The sequence below is a fragment of the Saccostrea cucullata genome, unplaced genomic scaffold (assembly GCF_032062105.1).
Source record: "Saccostrea cucullata isolate Sc308-1 unplaced genomic scaffold, CSIRO_AGI_Scuc_v1 ctg3683, whole genome shotgun sequence".
Lineage (NCBI taxonomy): Eukaryota > Metazoa > Mollusca > Bivalvia > Ostreida > Ostreidae > Saccostrea > Saccostrea cuccullata.
In genome coordinates this window covers 21,795-36,589 of record NW_026937911.1, presented here as the reverse complement: position 1 = coordinate 36,589, position 14,795 = coordinate 21,795, and the positions used below count along the sequence as shown (strand labels likewise).

At 36.5% G+C, this 14,795-nt stretch overlaps 1 protein-coding gene across 1 annotated transcript in view; it reads left to right on the top strand.

Annotated features, from left to right (window-relative positions):
* The window catches only part of LOC134249055 (low-density lipoprotein receptor-related protein 2-like), a gene marked incomplete at its 3' end in the record, with an annotated part of 36,586 nt that continues 21,791 nt past the window's right edge, over nucleotides 1–14,795 (top strand). Inside the window, exons 1-4 of the mRNA XM_062731414.1 lie at nucleotides 1–86; nucleotides 11,659–11,901; nucleotides 11,999–12,151; nucleotides 14,045–14,173. Coding sequence (XP_062587398.1) covers nucleotides 17–86; nucleotides 11,659–11,901; nucleotides 11,999–12,151; nucleotides 14,045–14,173 — 595 coding nt within the window. The remainder of the gene's footprint in view (nucleotides 87–11,658; nucleotides 11,902–11,998; nucleotides 12,152–14,044; nucleotides 14,174–14,795) is intronic.

Sequence of the window (14,795 nt, the reverse complement as noted above, 5' to 3'; positions counted from 1 at the left end):
TGACGAGAAAACAGCCATGAAATCGTTATGGATATTTTATCTGGGCATTATTCCACTGTGTATAGTGAAATGCGAGTACAGAACATGTGAGTAGTACTTTTAATCCATCTTGATTACTCCCTACTAATGTTATTATAATGTTATTTTAATTGAAGAAATAGAGTAGGTTCAAAGTTGATAGGGGGGAATCAATCTTGCAGAGAAATATTTCCCCTCTATCCCCCCTTCCCTCCCGGAAAACAGGTTCAAGATTAGCTCTCCCTCCCTTTCGAAAAATAGAATCTAGAGTAGAATTTACCCCATGGAAAATGACTCTTGTGTAGGATTTTTTCCACCAGACTCAAATATAGTGGAAAATCCTATTCTGTGTATTTATAGAGAGCTATTCGGGGGAGGGGGTTGCGAGTAGTCAAGGTGGATTGGGGTTGAAAATGATTTTTTTAGATCGACCCTGTGTAAATTCGGGCTGATGTTGCTTTCCTTCCTCTTTTTGTATATACGGTGATTACGTAAAATCTAATATGGTATGTTACCAGCTCCTTTGAATTCTGTCTATCGGATTTGGATAACATTTAAGAACTGTGTTGATATTGTTACTAAAATCAATTTTTTTGTAATATAAAGGAACCGTCGTAGGGGTGTTTTTTACAATATATTTATTTACTACAACATATATACAAATACAAACACAGTGGGTTCTGGCCCGAACTGACTCTCCGCTCCACTGCTCTCCACTGCTATCCCAGACACGTCCTGTCAGCTCGGCATCGACGTGTAGAAGAGAGAGCGTGCGACTATCCCGCCGTCTGACGTAAAAGAGACTAATAGAATCATTCATTACTAGTGAAATTCCACCGAGGGGAAAATATTCAAAGTCTAGGTCGAGGGTTTGCCGAGTCCTAGACCATGAATCTTGGCCCCGAGGTGGAATTTCACTATTCCCAAACGAGTATGTAATGAATGATTATTTTTCTCGCATTATTTTATCATAAATAACGGCCTGTCAATGACGTCGCCATAGGGCTAAAAATATATTCTTTTAATTTTTCATCCAATTAAAAAGCTAAATACACCATCGGAGACAGCGTACCTGAAAATGGTATACACTTATTGCAAACTAATAAAATGAATTTCAGTGCATGTAAATTTATAAGATAGATTAAAACTGGGAATAAAAATACTTATCTATCCGATGGCGTAAAAATTCATTCTAGAAGAATTCTTCCGCGATTTAAATATAGTGCCATTTAAAAGTGAAAATACGACAATAATTTGAATGAAAATAAGTTTATTCTTATAAGTTAAAAGACAACATTTAAATTATATGTGATATTTTTTTTAACATTGTTACAATTTCTTTATATCAAGACGGGTATCGTTTGCGGCGTAGTAATACACAGTATAAGATAGAAAAATTTCACACTGCTGTCTCACACCGGACAAGTCAATCTAACACTAGTTATGCGAGAAAGTAAGATTCCACGGGAAAGTCGCACAGATATTACACTCTCACGGATGACCATGGATTACCCATCCCTGCATTCGACATCAGAACCAAATGGCTCCATCCTTCAAAGATCTTGGGGTTCTTTACCAACTATGGCTGGTCCAAGCGGCTCCAGAGTGGAGTGGGGAGTTACAGTCCCCACCTCCTATTCCATGGTGACCACTCGATCCTCAGCCAAGCAAAGCTCCGGTGATGGTGGCAAAGTGATCTTTCAGCCTGTGGAGCTTGCGCCGGCGGTGCACACAGGAGCAGGAAATAGTGATCCCCTGCTCCTTGGAATCCGACCCTGGGAACGTCTCTACAGGAAGTCCTCCCATACTGGTCCCGCCCCTTTGCCCGTCTTCCCTGCAGCTAGGGTGGAGAAATCTCTACGGAAGTGCACCACCTCTCCACACTTGAAACATACAGCAGGCTTTCGGTCCCGCCCCGTCCATTTTGCTGACAGGGCACTTCTCTGATCTCTCTGAGGAGGGGCAGCTTCCTCGAGTTTTTCTATCCTGCTCCAGAGGGCTTCGAGCTCCCCTTAGCAGCAACATTTATTTTACCGGATCACTCTGCTGCATGTCTTGAGCAGAATCCAGCTTTCTCACTTCCTAGACTGCTAAGGGCTGTGGAGGCCGGAGTGCTGATAGTATTGCATGCGCTCCATGGCTTCCTTCTCCGTCCGGGGATGCCCATCAAAAGCGTAAAGGCCAGCATCTCTGTCCTCAGCTCCATAGCATAGCCGAGGTATATCGTGAGTGTGCACATAAGGCACACTGGATGCCCATCAAACGCGTAAAGGCCAGCATCTCTGTCCTCAGCTCCATAGCATAGCCGAGGTATAGCGTGAGTGTGCACATAAGGCACACATGGGGAAGGCTCGAATCCCCAAGGTCAAGACTCTGTAGGCCCACTGACTCAGTGACTCTCCTGGGTTTTGGTTGGCAGACTGGAAGCCAAAAACTGATGACATAAAAAGGCATCAGTTTTCATCTTTGTACGACTTTCTACATTCCTGTACGCCCTTGTCCGACATATTTGTTCGATTCCGCCATATTTAAAGCTGAACACTTCTCATAAATTGGCACTGTCAGACGGGTATATAAACCGTTCGCTTTCGTTACACCCGATTGCACACTCGAAACTTGTGACCGACATGTAGTATTCCTATCGTGTTCTTATATTTTTTACGTTTATTTCTTGTTTTTATGTGCATTTTCTGTTTGTAAATAATGTATTGATCTGCATCTTCCATGACACTTTTGTCCTGTTTCGGAAAAAATGCGTAAAATTTGATAATTTCATCGATATTGAGTAGCACGCTTTGTAAGATGTACGTCTACACTCGTCGGATCACTACAGTGAAATACATTGAACTGAATAGCGATCTGCTCCTTATATACGAGTTGTAGGGAGAGCGTTGAAGAACGGGAAATATGGCGGACTATGCCTATTTACGAGTAGTGTTCAGCTTTAATCGAAGATTTTCGGTCACCTGTACCTGTTATATATAGCCTTCTAGAATTGTTTCACTTGAGTGATTTTCAAGTCTGGCTGTCGACATGTACACATCTCCGATAGCATAGTTTTTAGAAGTCCATAAACTGACCAATACATGTTTGAAAAGTAAAAATTCAACAAAAAATAGAAATATACCGAGAATTAAATTATTTTTGAATGCATTTGCTCCAATATAAAAAGTACACTAACACGGAAAATATTTATGTGCAATGTACAGCAAAAATCCATGCAGGTCGAGAAAACGCGTCAAACGCAGTGATAAAACATTTACCTGAATAATGCTATCGTTACAGGGATGTGCACATTTCAAAAGAATAATCCTATTTTACTTTTATTGAAAAATGCATCTCAGAAGTCATGTAATCCATTGCTAACTCAATAGTAAAAGATGCTTGGACACACGTGGCCCATGCCGATCATTTTATTTGGACAGGGAAAATATCAAAGGTTGAAAGCTCAGTGGGGTTGATTGAAATTCTTTTTTTCAAAACAAAAATAAACATTACTCTTGTTCGTAAATGTAGTAAATAAAATTTATGATTACATGGTTTAACTTCATTAAATTTATGATAAAGCATGCATTATTACGAATCATTCACCTTTTGAAGATATTTTTCTGTGATAGGAGGGGAGGGGGGGGGGTAATAAAACATGCATATTAACACTCTCATAAAAATAATTTAAGAAAAACGTCTGAAACAGTTTAATTATTATCAAATAAATACTATGTATACGCTTTATCAGACCTAATATAATTTGATTTAAAGTTATTTATAATTTTATGCACAATGAAAGAAAAAAAGTGTGCAAGTTCACATACCCCACGCTCCCTCAAAAGTCGAAGTGCTGAAATTCCCAGAAAAAATAAAGGAATCGTAATTTCCATGTAATATGCTCATCTATACACATTGTGTCCTAAATATCTGCAAAGTTTGACGAAATTGTGTGAGGCGGTTTATGAGGTATTGCGCTGACAAACTGCTCATCTCTATATGCAAGATATGGCCAAAATCTAAATGTAAAAGTGCGGAAATTCCCGAAAAAATAAAGAATTCGGAATTTTCTGGTGATGTGCAAATCTACACACACACATTGTCTCCTATGAATATCTGCAAAGTTCGACAAAACTCTGTGCAATGGTTTATTAGAAGTTGATCTGACCAAAAAAAAGAAAGAAAAAAGACTGACTGACGGGTCCAAAACATTATACCTCACGCAATTTATTGCGAGGGGTATAATAAACGAGTTTGATTCTGTGGTGCAATGATAATGAAAATAGAATTTATGTGAATTAAATTTCTAGACATAAAAAATTAATGATTATCAGAAAAAACATATTAGGAAGAGAGAGCAAACTCCTCATAAGAATTCCACATTCTACCTACAATTAGCTTTTTAAAAAATCTATTGTCTGTTGTCCAGGTCCAGGTTCGACACGTACGTTTGAGAAGGTATTTGAGAAAGTTCCCAATGTTCCCATTCCTGTGATGTAATTTCACATTTATCATATCCCCCGCTTGAAAAGTGGGAGGGTATATAGTAATCGTTATGTTCGTTCGTCTGTCCGTGCGTCTGTCTCTTACGCTTTGGGGTACCAATCTCTTATCCGCAAATCATCTTGTACCACTTAGTGAAATTTAATGAAACTTTCACAGAATCTTAGGTTTATTACATATTACCATTGTGCAACTCCTATTTTACTCAGGGGTGTAGCAACGGGGGGGGGGGGGGGGGGGGGGGCCCCCCAACTTTTTTCCGCGACCTTACATATACTTTAGGAAATGTTTATTGAAGGTGTGCATGGTTTTGTTTTGTTTTTGTTTTTTTTGTGCTTGTCAACTTTTTCAGGTAATTAAAAAAATTCTCTGATTGGCCACCACTTTCAAATACGATGCTACGTGCCTGCTTTTTGATTCGACACATATTTTGGGTTTAGCGACAACAGCAAAATATGGACTTTGCCATTAAAACCATATGAGAGGCGGGGTATCATTTAGTGAGCTCATTGCTCACAATACGTCTAGTTTCTCTTTCAATTAATATTTGGGCATTTGGGTTAATTTCTTGTCCAAATTAACATTATTATTCAATTTATGAAGATTCGACATCCCGCCTGAGAAAAATCCATGATAAGTTCTAAGGCTTAATAATGGTACAGCACAAAGTGCGTAGGATCTTATACCTATTATTGCCCTAACGGTTGAGAGAGGGAGAAAGAGAGAGAGAGAGAGAGTTCAATATACAAAAGAGTTAATAAAAATTATCCGTATTCAACCAGTGTCAAGTATCCCTACTCTAGCTCTTAAAATTATCTGTCAAATACTCCTAAAGAAATTATTTTTATACAAAAAATAACTAAACTATCAGACAGGGATACTGGAATCTTCCAAGAATATTTAAATAACGATCATGTCAATCATTTTTGCATGCCCCCCCCCCCCCCCCGCGCCTAAAAAAAACCAAATGCCTAAATGTCAATCTGAACAGGGGGTGACCTTTCTCCGTGTTTGTGTGTGTGTGTTTTAAAGAACGATAGATGTACACATAAAGATTTGTATTCTGGTAAATTGCTTTTAAGATTTGAAGTAAATAATTACCGTACCTCAAATTACTTGGTTTAGATTTGAGATTAGTACTAAAATAATCAGTTATAATTGACAAAATAGAAAGAATTTTGCGATGCAAACCAACTGCAGACTATATACATGACTTTGTATAGAATGCATATAAGAAGTACATGTAGATCGACAATTCACAATTATAGCTCATGAACATACTTTAACACCCCCCCCCCCTTTTCAGCCGCGCAAATACCAAATAACTTCTCTTTCCACTTGTGATATTTTTCCTGATCAAAATGTGATCAGCACGGACTAAGTGCTGTACGGAGTAATCCAGTGTGTTTACTTTTGAGCTTTTATGGAGTTTATTTCTTTTTAGTGATGCATATTTCAATAAATGGGATTCAGGGGGTGTATCACTTGACTTGAGCACATCTTCGAACCGATGCAGTAACTTTATTTCCAGGTATGGGTACGTTTACAGCGTTCGAGGCGTTTTCGCGATATGCATTAATTGCATCTTTAGGACCTGCAAACCAAAGACGTTGTTTTGTTCCATTCAAATGACATAATTTCAAAATGTGTTTGCAGATTTTACTGCTTTTTATTTAAAGTTTATTCTGCATAAATTGGCGCACTGTAAAACACGTACTCATGCATCTAAATTTCTCTTCCAAACTTGCATTTTTTTCCTTTTGATTCAAATCAATAATTATTCAGAAATATGATTATTATGTTGTTTGTTGTTGTGGTTTTGAAATGTCTTGATCACCTCATGTGTTCTCATATGCTTTACCATCGGAGATGTGCACAAGTCGATACCCAAACCCAAAAATCATTCAAGTGTAACGACCGCATTGGGGTATATATCGTTACAATGAGACAATGTATCTGAAAGAAATATGGCGGAATACGGGTAAAATTGGTATGAAACAAGTCGTACATAGATGAAAATGTTGCGTTTTTAAGAATTCATGTCAGCTTTAAGTTTGCTTAAATTTTTTTACTGTAATCAATAAGTGTCCACCTTGAATGTGAAAGTCTGAAATACTGTTTAGCTGTGCTTTGTAATGGTAATTTTGTTCCATGTCTTATCATGGTAGGACAGGCAGAGATTGACCAATCAAAATCTGATCAATCAAAATCTAACAAAAGAAATTCTGACCATGCGGTGCGTTACTCTGCCTTTTCTCCCATCTACATCCTTGGAGGACGGACGTTGTTTCAAAGTTTGTTATTTATTTTATCAAGATTTTGGTGAGTAAAATTATTTCATTATGTCTTCTATGAGTAAAACTTCAGTTGTCATTCTTGGACACTCAATTGTGCGTCGTTTTCATGAATTCTTGAAATATGGTGACATTAGGTATTCTGCGAGTCTTGGTCTTGGAGAAACGCATTCCGTTTTGTACAAGGGTGTGGGTGGAAGAAAGGTTCGGGATGTAATATCTAAGGATATGGAGAGCGTGTTTGCTTGAGGTCCAGATGTAGTTGTTCTAATGATTGGGGAGAACGATATTAGTCCTAGTACCGACGCTACCTTATTAGCTGCAGAAATTGAATCTGTGGTATCGGTAATGCATCGCCGCTATAAAGATGCAAAAATAATTGTTAATTATTGCCATGATTTGGTGTTTGTTTTGGGTACAATACTATTGCAGACAAAGTAAACACAATATTGAGAGATGCATTGCCAGCACTGGGTTACTGCGTATTTTGGGAAAATGGGAATTTTTTTCGTTTCTCCCCGTGAAGGAGACTGCAGTCGTAAATTTGTTCACGACGGAGTTCATCTGAACAGTCGGGGGAATTTTCATTTATATAGGAGTATAAGGGGAGCTTTAATTTCAGCGATCAAATAGATATACATCTAAGTCAAAAAAGTTTTTTTTTCACCATTCTGTTACTTTTATTGTTCGTCAATTTTTCAGATAGATTTTCTTTGAAATTATACAACATTTTGTTATTTTAACAGTACGATAGGCATTTATGATGTCTAATAGTGTATATCATATTCATCCTTTTTCTGTGAAGAAAATTCGGTTGGAAAAGTATCAGCCAATTTGATTGTTTTGTTGTTTTGTTGTTAGTTTAATTTTTACAGTACTTTAAGCAGATCCCAAGTACAAGTTTCAGGCAGTTTTTCGTACTTGCCAAGTTTCAACCCATTTGTTTTTTGTTTTTTTTTTCATTTTAGTTTCGGCTTTTACCATACAGATGGCGATTTTTTTCCATCGTTTTTTATTTGATATCTAGGAATGTTTTTTAAAGCATTCCAGATTTATCCTTTTTCTGTGAAGTAAATTCGTTGGAAGAATGTCTGCCAATTAGTTTGTTTCGGTATTAGTTGATTACTAAAATATTGTGAAGTTTTTCATTACTTTAGGCAAATCCTAAGAAGAAGTTTCAGGCAGTCTTTTGTACTTGCCAAGTTTAAACCCGTTCGGGTTTTTCAATTTAGATTCAGCTTTTACCCTGCAGATGGCGATTTTTTCTATCGTTTTTTATTTGATGTCTATGAATGTATTTCAATGCATTCCAGATCGACTTATTCTTTTTCTGTGAAGGAAAATCGTTGGAAATTGTCTGCCAATTTGTTTGTTTCGGTATAAGTTGATTACTAAAAAATTTTTACAGTACTTGAGGCAAATCCTAAGTACAAGTTTCAGGCAGTCTTTTGTACTTGCCAAGTTTGTACCCATGCCGGTCTTTTCATTTTAGTTTCAACTTTTACCCCCAGCGATTTATTTTCCATCGCTTGTTTATTTGATTAGTCTAGAAATGCATGTGATGCGTTCCAGATTTATCCTTTTTCTTTATAAAAAAAAAACAATTCGTTGGAAAACATCTGCCAATTTGTTTGTTTCGGTATTAGTTGATTACTAAAATTTTGTGCATTTTTACAGTACTTTGGGCAAGTCCTAGGTACAAGTTTCAGGCAGTCTTTTGTAGTTGACATTTACACGTGTAGTCGAATGTAAACATGATGTTTATCCCTCATAAGACACTTGTGAATTCAATTTTTTTTTTATCATAATTGAATTGTAAAAGATTAATAGAAACAGTATCTTGTCATATACTAGTAAACTGTATATATTTCATGAGAAAGTTGTTTTGTTGCATTACGGGACATATGTTTATTCCCATTTTTGTAAATTTTACTCACTTTTGGTATGATTCATGTTTGAGGTGTGTTGCCTCATTTATTTTTCCTTTATGGGTCTGAACTTTCCCTAGTTCGGTCAAGTCAGTGGCGTTTTCAGACCCATTTTCATGATTTTTCTGTTAAATCTAAGTGGTAATTACTGTAAATTTGGATTATCTCCCTTTACAAAATTGGTTTTATTTCTCATCTTGATATTTTATGTCTGCTAAAAATTATATTATTAATAATACTTTTGAGAATTTCAAACAAATTATTAAACGTCACAAAGGTGGCAACACACGAGGATAAGATAAGGAGTTCTAGCGTTGAAAGGATTATGGAAAGAAATTAACCAGTTGATGGGTAAATACTTATTGTATTAAAATAAATAGAATTATTTATCATAGTGTAGTATACTTGTGTGCTAGGTGATATTGAAATCAGACCAAAATCGTAGAAGTAGAAGTAGCATTTTAAAAGTATTTCACAGACATTTTAATTTTTAGTTATCACGGCAACACCGTTCATCAAATTTAGAAACCGATAAATAGAATTATGTATCTTAGTGTAATCTATCTTTGTGCCAGGTTATATTTAAGGTAGTCCGATCCTCAGGTATATAAAATTAGCAGTTAAGTAATCAAAAATACTCATAAAAGTATTTCTGAATCCATCAATTTAAGTAAATTTATCCACAATATTTCTTTAAAGTTATAGATTAAAGTTAATCATATAATATATAGTGAAAATTGACAAATCTCCAATATTTTTGCAGAACAAACGAACTGGAATATCAGCAATGCATTTTCTAATTGCAAACTGATCAGCAAATATATTTTAGGTTAAAAAACGATAGGTATCCAGGCAATCAGAGAAATTGTCATGATTTTCATACTTATTTGGTATTTTTTGTCTTCTATTCCCTTCATGTATTCTATAATACATAGTGTAAAAGGCTTTTGCTATCATTGCAAGACACCACAGATCACTTCTCATTTCACACCATGTTTATAATCATTGGTATCTAAGGCTGGATTCAAGAAAATCTTATCTTTTTAAAACTGTATTGATTTTTATATAACTTTTATAGGGGACAAATGTCAACTTTTATAATACCTTTTCTAAGACTTCCAGAGACCTTAAATCTTATAAGGATGAATAAAATGAAAATTGTTGCATGAAAAATTTTCATTTTAAAGCTTCATTTTGATGCATATCAAATTAGATATTAATTTTTGGAGTTATCCTTCTTGGCTGAGGATTGGATATCCTTAAATCAGACAAAAACTGTAGGAGGATTAGAATTTTGAATAAATTTCACAGGAATTTCTATTTTTAGAAAGCACTGCAACACCGTTCTTCAAAATCAAAAACCGATAAACAGAATTATATATCATAGTGTAGTCTACTAGTGTGCCAAGTTATATTGAAATCAGACCAAAACTGTAGGAGGAGAAGCGTTTTGAAACATTGTTTACAGACAGACGGACGGACGACGTACGCTTTTCTATCGCACAAGCTCTACTTGTCTCTGACCAGTAGAGCTAAAAATGGAAATTTCTGTGAAATACTTTAAAATGCTACACGAAACAAATTTAATGGTTGTTAAATTACTGTACTAGATTGTCAAATATTAACATTTATGATTGATTGATTGTATATTGTTTAACGTCCCTCTTGAGAATTTTTCACTCATGTGGAAACGTCACCGTATGCCGGTGAAGGGCTTCAAATTTAGACCTATACTCGGCACTCAGGGCCATTGAGCAGTGAGGGTTCTTTATCGTGCCAGCGCCTACCGTGACACGGGACCTACGTTTTTAAGGTCATATCCGAAAGACCCGTGACTTTCACTTCTGTTGCCGAGCGCTTGGCGAAGGAACAGTCACTACCTATATTTACGTCTTAGGTTTGACGCGGCGCCGGGAACGAGAATCGAACCCGGACCTCCCGATCACGAAGCGAACGCTCTACCACTAGGCTACCGTGAACGGTTTAACATTTATGAAATAAACAACAAAAGAATTTTAAGTTATGATCAAAGCAATCTTGTTGACTTTAACAAATAAACAAAACATCTATTTTTTTCAGTGTATTTATACGCCATACATATAAATGCAGTTGACAATTGACCTTTTAGTAGTAATTCAATAGAGAAATACCGGTATACATACTACAGGCATTACCAAGAAATTAACAGGATGGATGACCTTTCAATAGTATTTCAATAGAGAAATATAAAACCAGAGGTATTACCAAGAAGATACCAAAATAGACTTATGTAGTGTTTATCATAGAGAAAACAATTGGATATGGAAATATTATTCGATCATTTTCGTAAATTCCTTTTCAAAACCTTGCACATTTAGTCACCCCTCGGGAAGGGGACGGAGATGGTTTTGATCATCTTGAATCCCTCCTACATGTATCTTAGGATATGTGCATATTATATGACAAGTCATGGTTTAACTCTTTTTCAAAATATGAATTTCAAACACATTTCCTATGTATCCCTATATAAAATTTCACCCGTACCCTGATCACTTATTGCCCCCCCCCCCCCTTTCAACCCTGAGGGTGAATCCGACCCCACTTTTAACATCTTTGAATATACGGATATTTTTACGATAAGCTCCATTTTTATTTCTAGAAATGTTTTTTATCTTCAAACATAATATATTTTCGTGTTACTTAACTGAGCAGATCTATGAACTAGCATCGTTTTAGATAGCTCAATGGTTTGTTAAAAAAAATAACACTACCTTAGGATGAATCATTTAGAGGTTTCATTTTTTCTGTCCCTGTGATTCTAAGACAAATTTCCACTCTTTCTTTCTATGGTTGAATTTTGCCTAATGGTTCTTAAATAAATCAAAAGTGTGAAAAATGTACAAACATCCCCTTCAAGATTTGCAAATGAAGAACTCGTCTTCTTTTTAAAGACTACCTTAATGAGCATTGTGGTCGAACTCTGCATGTGGAGAGTTTTATCCGACTCCAGGCGTCCAAAGACAACCATCTGCGGCCAGACTTGACATGTCTGGTGTACCTTTCAGCTACACCTGGAGATTCTTCGAGGATCCACACTCGCTTTCGCAGCATCGACCTGTCCATACGAACATCAAAATGTGAGAGGTCAAGGATAGAACTTTACGAAGGAACAAGAAATGCAAATCCGCTTACACGTAAATTGTTATTACACTTTGTTTTTTTTTTCTTTCTTTCTTTCTACTTTGTCTTTTGATATGTGAGCAAACATCCGTCAATAATCTTTTTTTTCAGCAATCAACGGACTTTGTGGGGACTTTCTTTACAAAACTTACAGCTACTTTACTGTCAATGAGAGTATCATGACCTTTAATTTGACAACTGGTCCTTCTACAAAAGAGGGTTCATTTGATGCAATTGTTACAAACTTCCATAAAGTCGAAGAAGGTATACATGTAAGATAAGTTAGATGAAATATTTGAAAACATTTCGACCAGGTTTGTCATTAATTCTCCTTTATTTTTTTTCTTACCTATCCGTGAAAATATGCTTTATAAGGGCCCTTTCACAATTAGCGCACGAGCAGAAGCAACAAAATATTCGTGCGACCGGAAAACTTTGATTTGGATCGTAAATTGTTGCTGAAATAATCGTATATGAAAAAGTATTCGTACGAAATTCGCATGATTTAAATCGACCGTTGTGCATTAAATCTTACGATATATTTTGTGTTTATATGCGACTGTTGTGCAATGAAAGCGAGTGTTGTACGATAATGCAAAAGGATCGCACGAGTGATCAAGTGATCGGATGATTGAACGTTCACTAATGCGATTGGACGTAAGGTGTTCGTGCAATTATGCGTTTCATGGTACGAATGATTGTGCGAGTGAGAAGGGGAATACATACATGTATGTACTAACTGTTTCCGACCCTCGTCAGTCGAATGCAAGAGATGCCTCCCAAAAAAGATGACAAAGGCTACATGCTACACTTGCTGGAGCTTTACATCAAGCCAAGGTAAACCGTAGAAAGAAGGCCCAGGAGTTGGATGCCCAGGACCTGCTGCAGCAGCCGAGCCCTGTTCATAATCCGCCAGAGCTTGTCGACGAGGGGGAAGAGCCACCAGACCAGCTAGTTGAGCCTTTCGAACCTGATGGATACAGTAAGGATGACGACGAGGAAGATCCTATCAAACATATATAGTTGGACATGACTCCAGAGCTGGCAGACTTTAACCAAGAAAACCCCTGTTTCCATGATAAAAGTCAGAGTGATTTAAAAACTCTAAAAAAAAAAAAGATCGCCTGATTCAGGAAAAGGCAGCAGCTATGAATTTAACAGGTGCTTAAATCAAAATCATATTATTGAATATTTTAATTGATTTATTTTGATATATTTTATTGATGAATATTTTAAATTCTTAATGTTAACCAATTCTGGCATTTGTTTCTTTTCAGTAGCAAAGATCAGGCTCTGGAATAGATCCAACAGACCATCCTGGGCAAGGTCCAGAAAAAGAAGAGTGGCCAGAAAAGATGCAACCACAAGGCCAGGCAGAGGTGGTTGGATAAAAACTTAGGCTTCCTGAGAAGGCACTCTCCATCTCCGTTATCAATGTTTCATACTGGCCAAATAACATGGGCCTCTCAATCCATGGCTTGACCAACCAACGTCTTCTATGTCTTTCATGTCTCTGTTGACGACGAAGAAGTAATGACTGCACGAACATATGTCATTGCTGGAGTACTTGGAGTTGTATTCGGAGATTCAGAAAACCAATCAGACGGCGAGAAGGTATTGGTGAAGCAACATCCTTGGTCAATTGTAGTCTGAAACAGAGATGCTTATACAGGGTTAACATATACTATTGGCAAAGCATGGGAAATAGAAGCTGATAAATCGTGCATAGTAAAACGTTGCAAGATTACAAGAGACACGTAGGCAACAGTCTCACAACACACGCATATACAGCTGCGATTCATCTTACGACCTTTAAAAATCGCGAATCACTCTTGCCAGAACACAAAATGTTGTACGATGCTCGTACTAATATTCGTGCGTTGAATTGCGATAAATGTGAATCGCATTTGGTCGCGTCTGAAAAGTGTGGATGTCGACTATTTTGAGGAGACTTGATGCGACCACTAAAACACATGCAACGAAATATGAAACATCGTGCAACGTATGCGAGAGCTCGGCGAGAACTCATGTGAAGCTAAACTTTTCCGATCGCAAAGTGTTGTAAACTGCGCGTTCGCAAATTGTGAAAGGGCCTTAAAAACTGACAAATGTTGAAACTTTTAGTTCATTAAACTCTGTATCATTAAAAAAAATCAGATGAGAAGTGTTTATATAAGTGGTGGAAATGTCGAAATGGCCGGTGTGTTCATCCATCAACCAGATGCAACTCGTTTGATAATTGTGGAGACAACAGCGATGAGACATACGAAACATGTGACACAACAAGTATGTTATAAAAAAAATTCACTTTGGAAAGGATAATGATAACATTTTTTTAGTTCTTGTCTCCCTTTGACATTTGATTTATATTATTCAGAGAATCAGCTTATAACAAATTCGAAGCTTTTGTGTCTTAGTGGATAGATATAGTCATTAATTACTACAATTTGTTTCAAATATAAACTTTCCTATGTTATTCAAAAATAATTTCCAAAATCATTTTTTAAATAAAACTAAATATCAAGGACAAAGGGTCATAGCATGCTTAGAAACATCTTATCACATACCATGCACATGTCACATACGAAACAAAAAATATTTTTTTCTCAACAAGAAGTTAGAAGGAACGACAACTTGTTATACCCCACGCAACAAGTTACGTGAGGTATTATTATCTTGAGCCGTCAGTCAGTCAGTCCGTCAGTTCTGTTTTTTTTTTCAGCGCAACTCCTCATAACGCTGCACAGAATTTCATCTAGACGTCGCGCATAGTATTGGGATCTTAAATTGCGTAACTTGTAACACTGTAAACGACGGGCGTTAGAATTTTTGGTCATTTTATTATTTTGGATACATGGATTTTTCTGTCAATTTATACCAATCTTCTATAATGTCTTGTGATGATGTC